This window comes from Pecten maximus, chromosome 19, assembly GCF_902652985.1.
Source record: "Pecten maximus chromosome 19, xPecMax1.1, whole genome shotgun sequence".
Classification (NCBI taxonomy): Eukaryota; Metazoa; Mollusca; class Bivalvia; order Pectinida; family Pectinidae; genus Pecten; species Pecten maximus.
In genome coordinates this window covers 8629829-8643974 of record NC_047033.1, presented here as the reverse complement: position 1 = coordinate 8643974, position 14146 = coordinate 8629829, and the positions used below count along the sequence as shown (strand labels likewise).

The following is a 14146-nucleotide window of genomic DNA, read 5'->3' as shown; positions in this document are numbered from 1 at the left end:
TGCCCTTTGATCTGTTGTTCAGCGAGACTTATAAATGACTGGTCTTTGTGGTACATACTATAGTACTAACACCTTAAGTCGAACTTCGCTATCTCGAAGCCACTGGGGTCATGAGAAATCTCCAGAGATAACTCGAGTATTCGACGTAACCGTGTATATTTTACATCAAATCAAGATACATTTGACTACATATAACTATGAGTCTGGAAAAGGATTTCAGCGGTGAGCGAAGTGAAAGAGGATCGCTTTGTTTTGTTGGGGTTTTTTTTGGAGGGGGGGGGGGGGGGGGGGGGTGGGGGGGGGGGGGGGGGGGGGGGGGGGGGGGGGAATCATTACTGTTCATTGTTGACGTGTAAATGTGTATAACACAACCTTCCATCAGAGTATTTGCATACACATGGGAATATTTACATTTGCTCCGCATTGCCCCATTGACATAATGCTAAGAAGCAGTTGCCACCATACGCCTATAACACCCAGTGCCTCAGGCTATAACACCCAGTGGGTCATGTGACATTAAAAAAGGCGGGATTTTTTGTTTTGGTTTAGTTTTTTTCAAAGTTGACGAAAATGGTAAGACAATGTAAATATAAGTATTGAACAGTGGTTTAAATGTTGTTATAGTCGATATGGCAGCAAGATGTATGGTGGGCAAATGTAGCATGGAAACCCTAATAACAACATTAAAACCACTGTTCATTGCTTAAAAAACTCTATTCCTCTTTGGACGATTTGTCTTTCTTTTCATACGAGTTTGATTACATTGAGGAGTTGAGCATAACATGTTATATAGTTATTGCATTATCATCCAATGACACCTCTAAATCTATTAACAATGCGTTATTTTTTGGTAAATAGATAAATATATATATACATAAATTATAGTCATGTCGATTGGGTATACCGTGTGAAATTTGCGTGGTATCTCAATTTTCCAACTATGTGTTGTCAATGTCGAGAAAGCAACATCCCTACTTATCTATCAATGTTGTGTTCATGACAAAAAGGGGTGGGAGTCTTACTTTTTGCTATAAGATGAAACCCAGAAAAAATCCAAGTTGTCAGTCAGTCAAGCAGGTGCTCTAATCCGTAATCAAGTCCCGACCTCCGATGAAAGCAGATTGGCATTTCATTCATGAGCCGTCGAATAAGCTGATGATCCTTACCCTTACGGAATGCCTGGTCTTATTCTACCGGTATTTTTCTAAGGTTCTGCATATATATATATATATATTATTTCACTTTGTTCCGCCTCAATTAAACTAGTAATGTCATATCACTTCATTTCCCGATGAAGATTTGAAGTCGTTCAATTCTGTCCTGACGGTTGAACAGGTTTTTGCTGGCGTGTGAAGCCATTCTTTTATTTGCATTGGTGATGTAGTTTTATACCACCTCAGACTTGAATGCACGTTTTCATTTTTTTAATTGTGTTCCATTGTTATACACGTATACAACGTGACACAGCTAATCTATGTGCCAATAAAAATGTCAAGGTAAGGCAGTCATGATATATATAATCTGACAGTACATTATCACCCATGATATACAATGTAATCATGATCTGAGCTCCTGTCCTCTAGCTCAGTAACTGTACGAATGCGATAATGGATATCATTTGAGTGGTCACAGAACCGAAGCCTCAATTATAGCACTGTTAGACACAGACTGACATAAGTAATATACTATATAATCTGAGAGAATGGAGGAGAAAACGTCCTGATCGTCTAATACCGCCATTGTTTCTGTGATCAATATTATCAGAATTAACATTTCAAAACACTCATGCGACAATGGATTACCATATTTCAAGAATATCACATGTTTGACTGAGAATCACAATGACGTTTTAATGGCGGTATTCACTGTTGGTTATATACATACTGTCTTATGTATTGGTGTTTCCGTATTTATTAGGCCCTGAGATCTGTATTTGGTTTGCCTGTCTGACTTTGGTCGACTCGTCATTCAGTTTTGTTATCCTTTTCAACAAATATGATAATCAATATATCTGTGAGCCTGAAGCGGAACTTTATTGTTAAGCGGAAAGGAGACGTTCCGCCCCTAAATTATGTCGCCTCATACTATTACGCTCCAGAATTCATTGATATCGCCCAAATTATAAGTAATTTCGCACCAAAATCTCAATTATAACGCGCAAAAAATTTCCATCTCGGCCCAGACATTTTTGCTCCAGAACTGATTCCATATGGAGTATCGTTTTGGATGAATTTTGTTCAATGAAGATGCAATATAAATTGCAAAAAAAAAAAAAAGAAAAAAAAAAATGAATGAACATTCTGGTAAATAACAATCAAAATAATATATATGATTTTATTATACTCGATGTTGCATAAAAGTTTTAACCTCTAAATTGATTATTGTAACTTGTCGGTAGTAATGAAATGAAATACACTGTACATAAAAGATAAGTATGCAATAGATACGGATCGGACTTAGTCTTACGTTCAACTGATTGAGATAAACAAAATTTGTTGTTTTTATTGTGGTTTTTACTTACCAGGGTTATATGCAGATGCGGGTAAAAAGTCCCCCCCCCCCCCCCCCCCCCCCCCCCCCCCCCCCTCCCCGGATACAAACATATATCGTATTTCTATTTTAACGGCGGATTCACAGAAATACAACTTGCACCATAATGGTGTAATATTAATAGTCAATTATTGGAGTGTATATATTTTGTTATATTGATACTCGAAGCAGGTAAGAAAACATGTTTTAGGTTCTATTTTGAGACCAAGTCAAAATGCAGTCCAACTGTAATTAGCATTGGATAGTTAAAAGAAAATTTATTGCTGAAAACAAAAAATGGTACAGTTGGTGATCTCAGTGAGGCGGAGATACAATGCGTCATTAATCATTCCTACATCTTAACTTGTCAGATATCATATCTTGGCAATGACAAAAGTTCAAAGCAAGCGTTGAATTATGACTTATATATTATCTTGGTGCCAATCCAATTAATTCAAACTTAATACTTATATAATCGCTTATAGATTTGGACAAAAAAAAGGGGGGGGGGGGGGGGGGGGGGTTAAAGTTTAGAACGTAACAAGTGTAAACTGCTGATTAAATGAGACAACTGTGTAATTAAATGAAGAATAATGCTAGATGTGAAATGGGTGCAGACTCCAGCTCTAAATATTCATCATACTTACAGGTAAAGCTGACCACTTTTGCGTAGAATGAGACTGTCGATGACGTCACACCGTCGTCTCTGTGGCATATTTCGACTGTGTACGTTCTACACTCCCTCGTGGCGGAGTTGTAGGAGAACGATAAACAGTTCGAGTTGTCACATGCGGTAGCACATCCCAGCTTCGTTTTCCAGGTTGATGAAGATAAAAAAGACCCGGCATGGTTCTGAATTAATGTCTTTGTCACCACTTTGTACTTGTTGTCTGTAATCGTGGCCGAATTCATTCGCAAACATGTTGTCAAAATGTATAGCACGTACAATTCGATCCCATAGCTAGCACGCAAAGTGTATTTTAACAAATCCATTCTTTCCTACGTAAAAATGTAACCGACAACAGATATCGGTTGGCAGAACGTAATTAACAAATTATGTTGTATTCATGTATAAACGCGTGATCTGTTGAACTAATCATGAGCACTAATATTCGTAGTGCATGATACAGTTGAGATCAAAATTTACTAGCTGTCAGCAATTCTCTGTTTCAGAAATCCAAAGAGGAAATCTACGCCATTGCGGCATCTCTACCTATACATTCGTTATGTAAACCTCAATTCACATGTTAAAATCACATAAGTCCTGTTCTTGTCCAGGAATCCGTCTCCAGTATGCTACCTATGTCCTTAATGTAATTAATATGGACGTCACCGGACCAACCAATCAACAGCCTCCTGATGGTTATTACTTCACACATCAGCGCGTGCCATTAAATGTAGGGATACGTTGTGATGGAGGTATAGATGAATTATTTAATTTTCATATTGTATTCTTCCCAAAGTTATGACTTTTGATTAATGTAGGAAATTCGTAATAATTCGATACCGACTGTTTGGTGTAATAGGATAACAATTTAGATTATTGATAGATTTGAATTATGGTGACTTAAATTGCTATATAGAAACCGTAATATGAGTTTTACATCATATACATGTACATTAAAAACCTACTGCCACACAAGTTGGATAAGTATACACTCTTCTTTTGTAAATAAATGCATGATTAAAATGTATTGATTACACCGGGTTGTCTCGTTCGCATACCGTTATTTTGTCTAATATCTATAAATAAACACTTGAAAGAAACTTTGTCGAAGACTGGGGGCAAATAATTAATGTTAGTTATGTGATTTGTTTCCTATGTTGTTTTATTATTTAGATATACCCCCCCCCCCCCCCCCCCCCCCACAAAAAAAATAAAAAAATAAATAAATAAAAAAACAACCCCGAAAACCGAAAACTTCTATTATTTTCAAAATTTTATTCAGAAAGAAGAACATTGATACAGCATTGGTATGTGTAAATCGCATATTTTTTTGTTGTAATTATCAACCTTATTGAAGATCCCAACATTAACATGCATGTACTCAATATCCGTTCGTTCTCGAATATGAATATAGTTTATGTAGTCATCACACTGCTTTTCCTCTATGGCATGATTAGAGATGAGAATTGCAAATCGGACAAAGGTTTCTAATCATTTTAGCAGGAAATCAATAAGTTCTGTGTGAAAAGGGAGATTATACCTCATGCTTCTTTCATTATTTTTTAAAGACTCATTACAGTTTTGGTCATGGTATAGCTGTACCAATACAATCTTGGTTGATTTGTTATTAATGATGGGCGATATAAAGCCGAAATACGGATATTCTGATGAACAACATAATAGAACCGTACCCGGAATCAAAAAGCATTTTATCATTAAGCAAACTCACTAATTCAATTTATTGATTTTTTCTATGTATGTTTTGTAGGTATATTATTTTCCTCGGTTATCTTATACTGGATAATATAAATATTCGTGTGTATTTATTCCGTGGTTTGGAACTTTCAAATTATTTTGTACAACTTCCGTGGTTAGCTCATGCAACAGTAACATATACATTTTGTATACACGTATTATTATGATCATCTCGGATGCCATATCATTTTCAGACTATGCAATATTAAAATGTTTAATTTAGACATAATTGTAGGTATTTCTTTTGTGAAAATGGATTCGATTTTGTAACAGACAAATTCTCTGTGTGGATTGTGTAGCAAATAATGGAATGTGTGGGAACTCAGAATGTGAGCTTATTATTTAAATGTATATTTGTGGCGTTGGCTTAAGTGTGTATCAGTCTGTCTGCCAGTATTGTGATTGGGATACTCTGAACATATCGATTTTGATACGGTATGTATTATCTAAATGGCAATGTTTGAATACTATAATGGGTTTAGATTATTTCAATATACTTTAGTATGTCGAAAAATATATTACGACAGTGCACCGTATTTCAAAAACCTAAAGTGCAAAAGTATTGAAAATTAACTACATATTATTTTTTGATTGAAAATCAGGATTAGTCCCAATATGCAATAAAAAAGTTAAATTTGATGTCTAACATTCATAAAACAGGTGTTGATACTGATCATATAAGCATGTACCATTAAACATCCGGCTGATTTTAGACCAAAATATCTTTGATTGTGATACATGTACCAACCCATGCTTAATTAATATATTTCAAAACCAATTTGTGTGTAACAAGTGTGATAAGGTAAAGTTATCCTTAGATTTGTATTAACTGAAAACAGAATGTAGAATTTAATCTACAACCGACGTATAAATTCTATTTTTTTTTTATCTTATTTTGTAAGTTCTCGCGCTTGAAGCATCTGCTTTATATACTATTACGAAAGCACGGAACACTGGACGGCATTTTATCTGTATTGTCCATCAATTTGAGTAAGTAAAATAACGTTAATGAAACCTGTACTACTGAAATCTGTTGTAATTATTACGTCCCTTATAATCCGTTCAAATATATTAATTGTTTGTGTTTGTTTTGACAGTAACATTTTTTTTTGTATTAATTAAGGGTTAACTGTAATATTTTTTTTACGTTATTGCTCAATAACGTAAAAAAAAATATTACAGTTAACCCTTATAATTTAATTAACAACGATAAGAAACATTTTCATTAAGTTTAACATGTTTATTTTGCTCCAGATATTTAAAAACACATCGATAAATACAAAATCCCGTGAACAACGATTACTCCGCTGACGTCACAGTTTTTTTTTTATGTTATGAGATGATAACATAATTTTTTTGAGCCAATGAAAATGCTTGTTACAAGCAAAATTAATTTATTACTGCTTAGGACAGTGAGGAGAGGACATATATACACAGGTGTATGCCCGTTGCCAAATTCTTTTTGTATTTAAGATCTGAACAATAATTCATTCTCAAATAAAACATATTTCGCATATTGCAAAGGAGACATTGCAAATTGTAAAATATTACATAAAACTAAATCACAAAATACACAATAACAACAATTACATTAATAAATTCTCAATGCATACATTAGATAGAAAATATTGATATACATATACGCTTAATTGTAGTCCGTTTTTGCATCGTAGTATAGCCATCTCATCCTTCTCTTGACGACATTCAATCCCTCTTCCTGGACGACATAAAAAAAACGTCTTTAGCTGGACGACAAATAAGGTCTTTTCCTGGACTTCAATAAACCCCTTTCCTGGACGACAAATAACCCTTTTTCCTGAACGGCATATACAACTTTTCCTGGACGACAAATATCTCCTTTCCAGGGCAATATATAAAACTCTTCCTGGACAACAAATACCCATCTTTCCTTGTCGAAATATAAAACTTTTCCTGAACGACAAATACCCCATTTCCTGGGCGATACATACATAATTTCCTGGACGACAAATACCCCCTTTCCTGGACAATATATGAAATTTTTCCTGGTGGACAAATAACTCTTTTCCTGGACGACGTTGTACACATTTTCCTGTACGACAAATAGCCGCCTATCCTGGATACGACGAAAATAAGTCTCTCGCAAAAATGTAAGTGATTTAAAGTATTCAACTGAGATACCACAATAAAATATCATATGCGGCATTATTGTTAAACAAATGTTCAGAAGCACTTTCATTTATTCTCAATGCATTAATAATGACATGGAGCTACAGATGCAGTATGTTTACCTCGAACAAATATGTATATATCGTATAAATCAATGAAGTAATCATTTTTTTCCCTTTTGACGACATATAATTCCCTTTATCGGTACACCCGTCCCTGTTCAAGAATGAATAATATATATATATTGATAATGTAGATAAGTCTCGTTCGGCTCTAGTGGTCGTGTAATGGACAGTCGATAGTATACGTCAGGTGTATTAGTTCTATCCACGAATGGAGCGACTATCACAGTCTCTGCACCAGGTAATAAGCCACTGAGGCACACCTCATTGGTCGCTATTATAAAAAACTAATTTGTATACAATGGCATTCAGTTACACCATCAATGTGGACAGATTTATGGATTAATGACCGGTAACCGTTAAAAATGTATGAACAAAGTACAAAGAATTGTTTTTTAGTATTGTCACTGGCAGCTATCCTATATAGCATCTCCTTATATGTATGTTTATAAATGAGTTATTACTGTACTAACGGCCGTGTAATGGTATACACGTGGAAATGGTCTCAATATACATGTTACAGACTTATTGACACAGTAAGGGTATAAGCAGTTTCATTATTACATACATATTAGTGGAATGGCAAAGTAGAGAGTAGATTGAAAAAGGCATGCCAAATCAAATATCAATTATCACTCTTTCTTTAAGTTTGAATTTGTATATAGTGTAACTCTGTACATTTGGAATTTAAATTACAACAAATGTAATGTTAAAACATATGGAACGCCGACAGGGTCAAAATTCGAACAGCTTATTTTCTTATTCTTGTTTGCTATTCTTCATTCATAATGCTTAAATTTCAATCCAATTTCTAATTTCGTATTCTTACTTGTTATTCCCAATTCCTTATGCTTATATTTTATTCTAATTTACAGTTATTCTAACGTACTGTTTGATGTTAGCGATACTGCTTCATTGTATGTATCTACTTTATATTTCAGTTTGTCCTAGACCATACATGCTTACGACATAACCGCTTCCTTCCAAATGCCCTTTGATTGTTGTTCATTTTCTGTATAATTAGCGTTTAGCGCAATATTAACTATTTGATTACTGTTTCCCTTTCAACTGCAGTCGGCAAGAAATTGTTGTCAAGACAACATGAATGAGACATAGCACAAAGCCGAAGGAAAGTTACAATACTAAGTTCATTATTATGACAACGGGCGTCGCTGCACAGCAAACAGGCGGGGGTAAAATGTATCTCAAGCCGAGCCCGAGCTCGGGTCCGGAGCCCCGCGCTTTTGTTATTTTCATTTTTTTCCTCAATGGCTGAAATAATTAAAGTCGTTTTTGTTCAACAATTCTAGTTGTTATTTATCAGCTATCTGTGCCAGCACTCAAGCGTGACTGTTCACGTTTTTGCTAATTATTCGAGATAATTATACACTTCATAATTTTCTAATATTTGTTTACGCATACAACAAGTAAACTTGTTCCATGGTTGCGGCTATTCTTAGAAGTTGACTGTTGCATAAATCTCTATAGTCCGAGAACGGTCCGAGCCTATTCATATAATAATTACCCCGGTGCATTGTTTGAGTCGGAGCCTAGGTCTGCAATAACTTCCTATTTTTAGTAAGACTGAAACAAGATTATTCATGTCCATGTATCAATTCACAGTCGTGTTCCAGAGAAAAATAAGTGATAACTGTGAAAACAACATCAATTCTGTGATTTCATTTAAAAAAAAAAAAATGTCAAAATCATAAACAAGCACAAAAAAAAGATTATATTGATTAACATAATTTCCCCTTAACCCCGCGCGTGCACAAGGGATTTCCGTACTATTTCTCAGTTTATTAACTCCAACCAAACTGCGCACTCGTGAAAACTATCAAAATATTTGCCCCACTCGTGAAATATATTTGGTATTACTGAAGACACAGTTAGATTTCCTCTATTTATTAGTCTTAGCAAATCATACAATGGAGTCAGTGGGAAAGTGAGTTTTTACTTTTATGAAAGCACATTGCCACCAACTCGCTACTATAACATTAGAATCGAGATCAACATTGAGTTCGAGTTGCTTCCCTTGTTTTATAAATACGGACTGCGGATTTAACCCAAGTAGCGGGTACAGTCGAATAGGATTGATCAGTGAACAAGGAACAATAATTCGATTGACATAAAGTTGGAGGTGCCATAGTACATTTGTACAAGGAACTTATTGAATACATTACTCGTGTACCCCAGATAATTGTTGAAGGTCCTGCCCCTTCAACAATTAGCTCAGATATACTTGCAATGCTATTCAATAACTTTAACCCAGCTGGTTTCGATAATATTAATTTCAATATTATTTTCAGGCGATTTCGTGTCAACTCGTGACTTTTTTGTAACCGCGGTGATGATCACTTTACTCCGGACGTGTATATCATACGAGTGTTTATTGTTATTATTATCGACAAATATTATTGTTATTACCCGCCTAAACATTAGAACAACTTTAATGCAACAATGGCATGAATAATTTATTCACCTTTAATACACAGATCTCGGGATCGATCAGACAAAATTAGCTCGAGCTCGTTGTACGGGATTGAGTTGTGTGGCCTTAGCACGTAATCGGTTAAACGATGCGATACCTAGCTCTGGTTCGGTGATCTGGTATCAGTGGTATCTGGAAACCAATAACACAAAATCACCCCCTGTGAACTGAAACTCATCGATTTCTAATCTTAAACTACCTTTCAGAAAATGTTTATTGCATGGATAGCTAAAAAATAATAACTAGAGTTGTTGAACAAAAAATGACTTTAATCATTTTAGCCGTTGAGGGGAAAAATGAAAATAACTATAGCGCGGCTCCGGACCCGAGCGCGGGCTCGGCTCGAGGTACTCCTTTTTACCCCCACCTGTTTGCTGTACAGCGACTCCTGTTGTCATAATAATTAAGTAGGATATTGTAACTTTCCTTCAGCTTTGTGCTATTTCTCATTCATGTTGTCCCGACAACAATAATTTCATGTCGACTGCAGTTGAAACGGAAATAGTAATCAAATAGCTAACATTAACAATAGATGCATGATGTGCAATAAAGCAGTATCGCTAACAACAAACATCACGTTAGGATAACTGTAAATTAGAATGAAATGTAAGCATTAGGGATTAGGAATAGCAAGTAAGATTAAGAAATTAGAAATTGGATTGAAATATAACCATTAGGAATGAAAAATACTAGTAGCAAATAAGAATATCAGCAGTTCGAATTTTGAACTTGTTGGCGTTCCATAAAAACATGGTCCAATATTCGAACTTATTGAATCAACCGTATTTAAAGTCAGACTTCATTATCTCGAATTATGATAACGCGAAGACTTTGCTTCCGTCGAATTGAAATTCAGCTTGAAATTAAAAATAATATATATATATCATATATTCGGTTACCTTCATTACTCATTGTTTCTTGAATTTATAAAAATTCGGGGAAAAGTGGTTTGACTACATTGTATATATACCAAAGTATAAGTATTAGATGCCACAATATATCTGTACGGTGTCCCGCTATTACATTAATATAAGCGGGATTAATCAACATGTCAAGACATAAATAGCAAAAAACTGACGGTGTCTTCAGTAATACCAAATATATTTTACGAGTGGGGCCAATATCTTGACATTTTCCACGAGTGCGCAGCATTACTCAGTTTTCGTTTTCAAATTCAGCGAACATACATGTACCTTCGCAATATGACGTCATAAACACGATGTGTTGAGAACGTTGACAACGTCATTCTTTCCGAGGGCGGTTTACAGTTTTTCAAGACAATAATAGCGTAAAAAATGTTTGAACTGGTTCATGATTCAATCCTTTTACGGCTAGCCGTTTTCAACGGACGTTATTTTGAAAGTTTCCCTACAAGGAGAAAGCGCGCGTAAAATTCCCGTCGCGGGACACCGAGCACGCCCCATGAACTCTTCCGCCAGTTTAATATTTCTAGGCTCTTGGAGATACATTTAATTTAATTTTCGGTTGTGATTATTGTTCGTATATGGTTAGGTTTTGAAATTATCAATATTCAGATAAAACTGTTTTCCGTTTCTGGTTATGTGAAATCCAACTCCATCACTGAAAAAATAGCGTTAACGGAGTGTAGCATTGTAGTCAAGAGTGCAAAAAAAGTTATCAGCCACACGAGAGAAATAATTTGGTATTATTGAAGGTACTGTTAGATATTTCATTTTTTACATGTTTATAGCAAAATCTACAGGGACAGCTTTTAAGTTCTCCTTTTGTTTTTTGTAAGCAGTATTTTGGTAGTCATATCAGAAAAAATCTCAGAAAAAGTGATTTTTTTTCACTGGTGAAAATGTCACTTTTATAGAATTTATAATTTTCGAGATTTCACTGGTAAAAAATGTAATTAATGTCACCTATATATCTATTAAACAGATATCATATGTCAACTAACAAGAACAGAATGCTGTTTAAATGACTGTGATTGACATCCATTGTATAATAAATTAAAAAGTCAGTAATGTACCCAATGTAACGGCGACAGGTTAATGTAAAACATGCTGTCCCATATGACCACATTGGTTGAATAGTTATATACGTAATATACTTCAAATATAGTAAGTACATGTGTATCTATATTTTATATTCAAGACTTCATGAAATGAAGTGAGGAATGTAAACAATTGCGTGGAAACGCAATGTCTAGATAATTATAGCCGCAATAGATACCAAAGGGTTTCCTACAAACGTATTAAACAAATACATTTTATCTATATTGACTACACATGCACTTCCAATGCAGTTATTGTCAATAAAAGTTTATATATAGCAGAATTTAATGTTTAGAATAAGAACCTATGCCCGTATTAAACATAAGCTAAAGTATGCCGGATATTAGGTCTGAATAACAGAAATAAGCTATGAATAATTGATTTACATTCAGAACGAAATGAAATGTTGTTATTGATAAATAATAGATAAATGATATCGCTACCGTTCACTCTGAGATCATTATGTGATAAATTCTATAAGTGTATCTTTTGCTGCTGACTGTACATATAGATTATGATTTATAGGGTATAATTGGAAATCTGTTTATTGCAGGATTCAATTGCCAAAAATGGCATTATGGTCAAAGTCCTCTCCCTACGAAATTAAACAATGATATGATGTTGAGGAAGCGAACGCGTAATGAACTCCTATTAAAAGTACGACTTTCCTCTATTCTCTATACGTTTGTGTTAATATTTCATAATATTTATCTATTGTTAGAAACATCGAATCAATTTTGCATTTATTTAAGCATTGAAATGCTTTCAGTTGGAAGTTATGGGCTGATTAATGCCAACTGGACAAAGACAAATTTAATGAAGCGCGCTAGCTGACAACGATTTTTAAAGACTATATCCAGGAATTTTTCTCCGACGATGAATGAACAAATTATTATCGTCAGAGACGGAACAGCCTTTTCAACGGCCATCTTTCGTTATCGCCGACGTGACAATTATGACGTCACTATATTAATGACGTCATAATAAAGTTTGGAAGTTATGGACTCATAACTTCCAAGTGAGCTTGGTAAAGTTATATAGTGGGGCTGCAGTGTAAATGTAATTCTACCACAATACCCTGTGTTATTCAACTCTCAGACCATCAGTTAATCATTACAACTGTTGATTAACAATCTGTTTATACCACACGTGGTATAAACTCTGTACGCATTTTGATTGGCTAACACGGTGAACTTTGACCCAAGCTGCAATTGTTATTGACGTCATCAATAATCTAATGACGTCATATCACCGGGTCCCGGACGTCACCGGTACACTTTATTTGCATACGCGAAATTATACTTGGCCACGTTTCCCTTTGATTCAAGCCGATATTATTGTGGTAGAAACAGGTCACACGACTCGAAATTGTTGGATATGGAATTTATTTCACACTCGTAAGTTATTTTTTAAAAGTTGCAAAAAACACTCGCTAAAGCTCGTGTCTTTTGTAACTTTTAAAAAATAACTTACTCGTGTGAAATAAATTCCATATCCAACAATCACTCGTTGTGTAACCTCTATATATAACGTCATAATCATTATGACGTCACAATTCTGCAGTGTTAATGATCTGCTATCAAGTTAAGATTTCATCCAAGTTTTCATATCAAATAGACATGTAATGACCTCAATATCGATCTCACCAAAAGTCCATAATTCATAAATATTAACCTCAGCATTCTCTGATGTGTTATCTTGAACACTGTACACATTTATCCGTCAGTAGGGCGTTGTTGAAATGTACATGTAGTTTATGCCTATTTTTTCATGAAAATAGAATGACAATAGTACCATAACCAACGATAAAATAAATTCCCTAAAAAATAGAATTAAACAGGTGTATGATAATCGAACAAGTGCAACTAGGGTCAGATCTAGAACACAAATCTTTGAAGAAGATGAAAAATCTACAAAATACTTCTACAGTCTTGAAAAAAAAGATATCTAACCAGTTTTGTTCAAACTTTTTCCTAAATGATTCATGCTTCGGCCTAATTGCGTTTCCTCCTATATATCAATATAGGATACATGTCAATTTCCAGTTTGATACAAGCTATATAATCAATTTGCTTTTATGGATTATAACCCTAACCCTAACCTTAACCCTAACCCTAAAATGACGTTTTTTATTCGAAAATTTTCATTTTTTTTTGCGATTTTTCGGGGTTTACTAGAGGGCCTGTACTTTATACTAGAGAGACAAGAGGTCTAGAGGGCCTTACCTTATACTACAGATACAAGAGGTCTTTACTGATTAACGTATGGACGGATACACCGAGATTTCTAACTGAGAAATATATTTTCTATCGCTTCTAGTACTATTTTCAAAAAGCAGCATGTCCATTCATATAACCTAGCCAATCCCATCGTGATTTAGATTTAAAGAGCATAAACATCATACAGCTTATGA

At 34.7% G+C, this 14146-nt stretch overlaps 1 protein-coding gene across 1 annotated transcript in view; it reads right to left on the bottom strand.

The window, feature by feature from the left end:
- LOC117317278 (fibrinogen-like protein A) overlaps positions 1-3777 on the bottom strand; it is a 30719-nt gene extending 26942 nt beyond the window's left edge. The window contains exon 1 of the mRNA XM_033872023.1: positions 3177-3777. Within this exon, the coding sequence (XP_033727914.1) occupies positions 3177-3522 (346 nt within the window). The 5' untranslated portion in view covers positions 3523-3777. The remainder of the gene's footprint in view (positions 1-3176) is intronic.
- Between the last annotated feature and the right edge of the window lie 10369 nt (positions 3778-14146).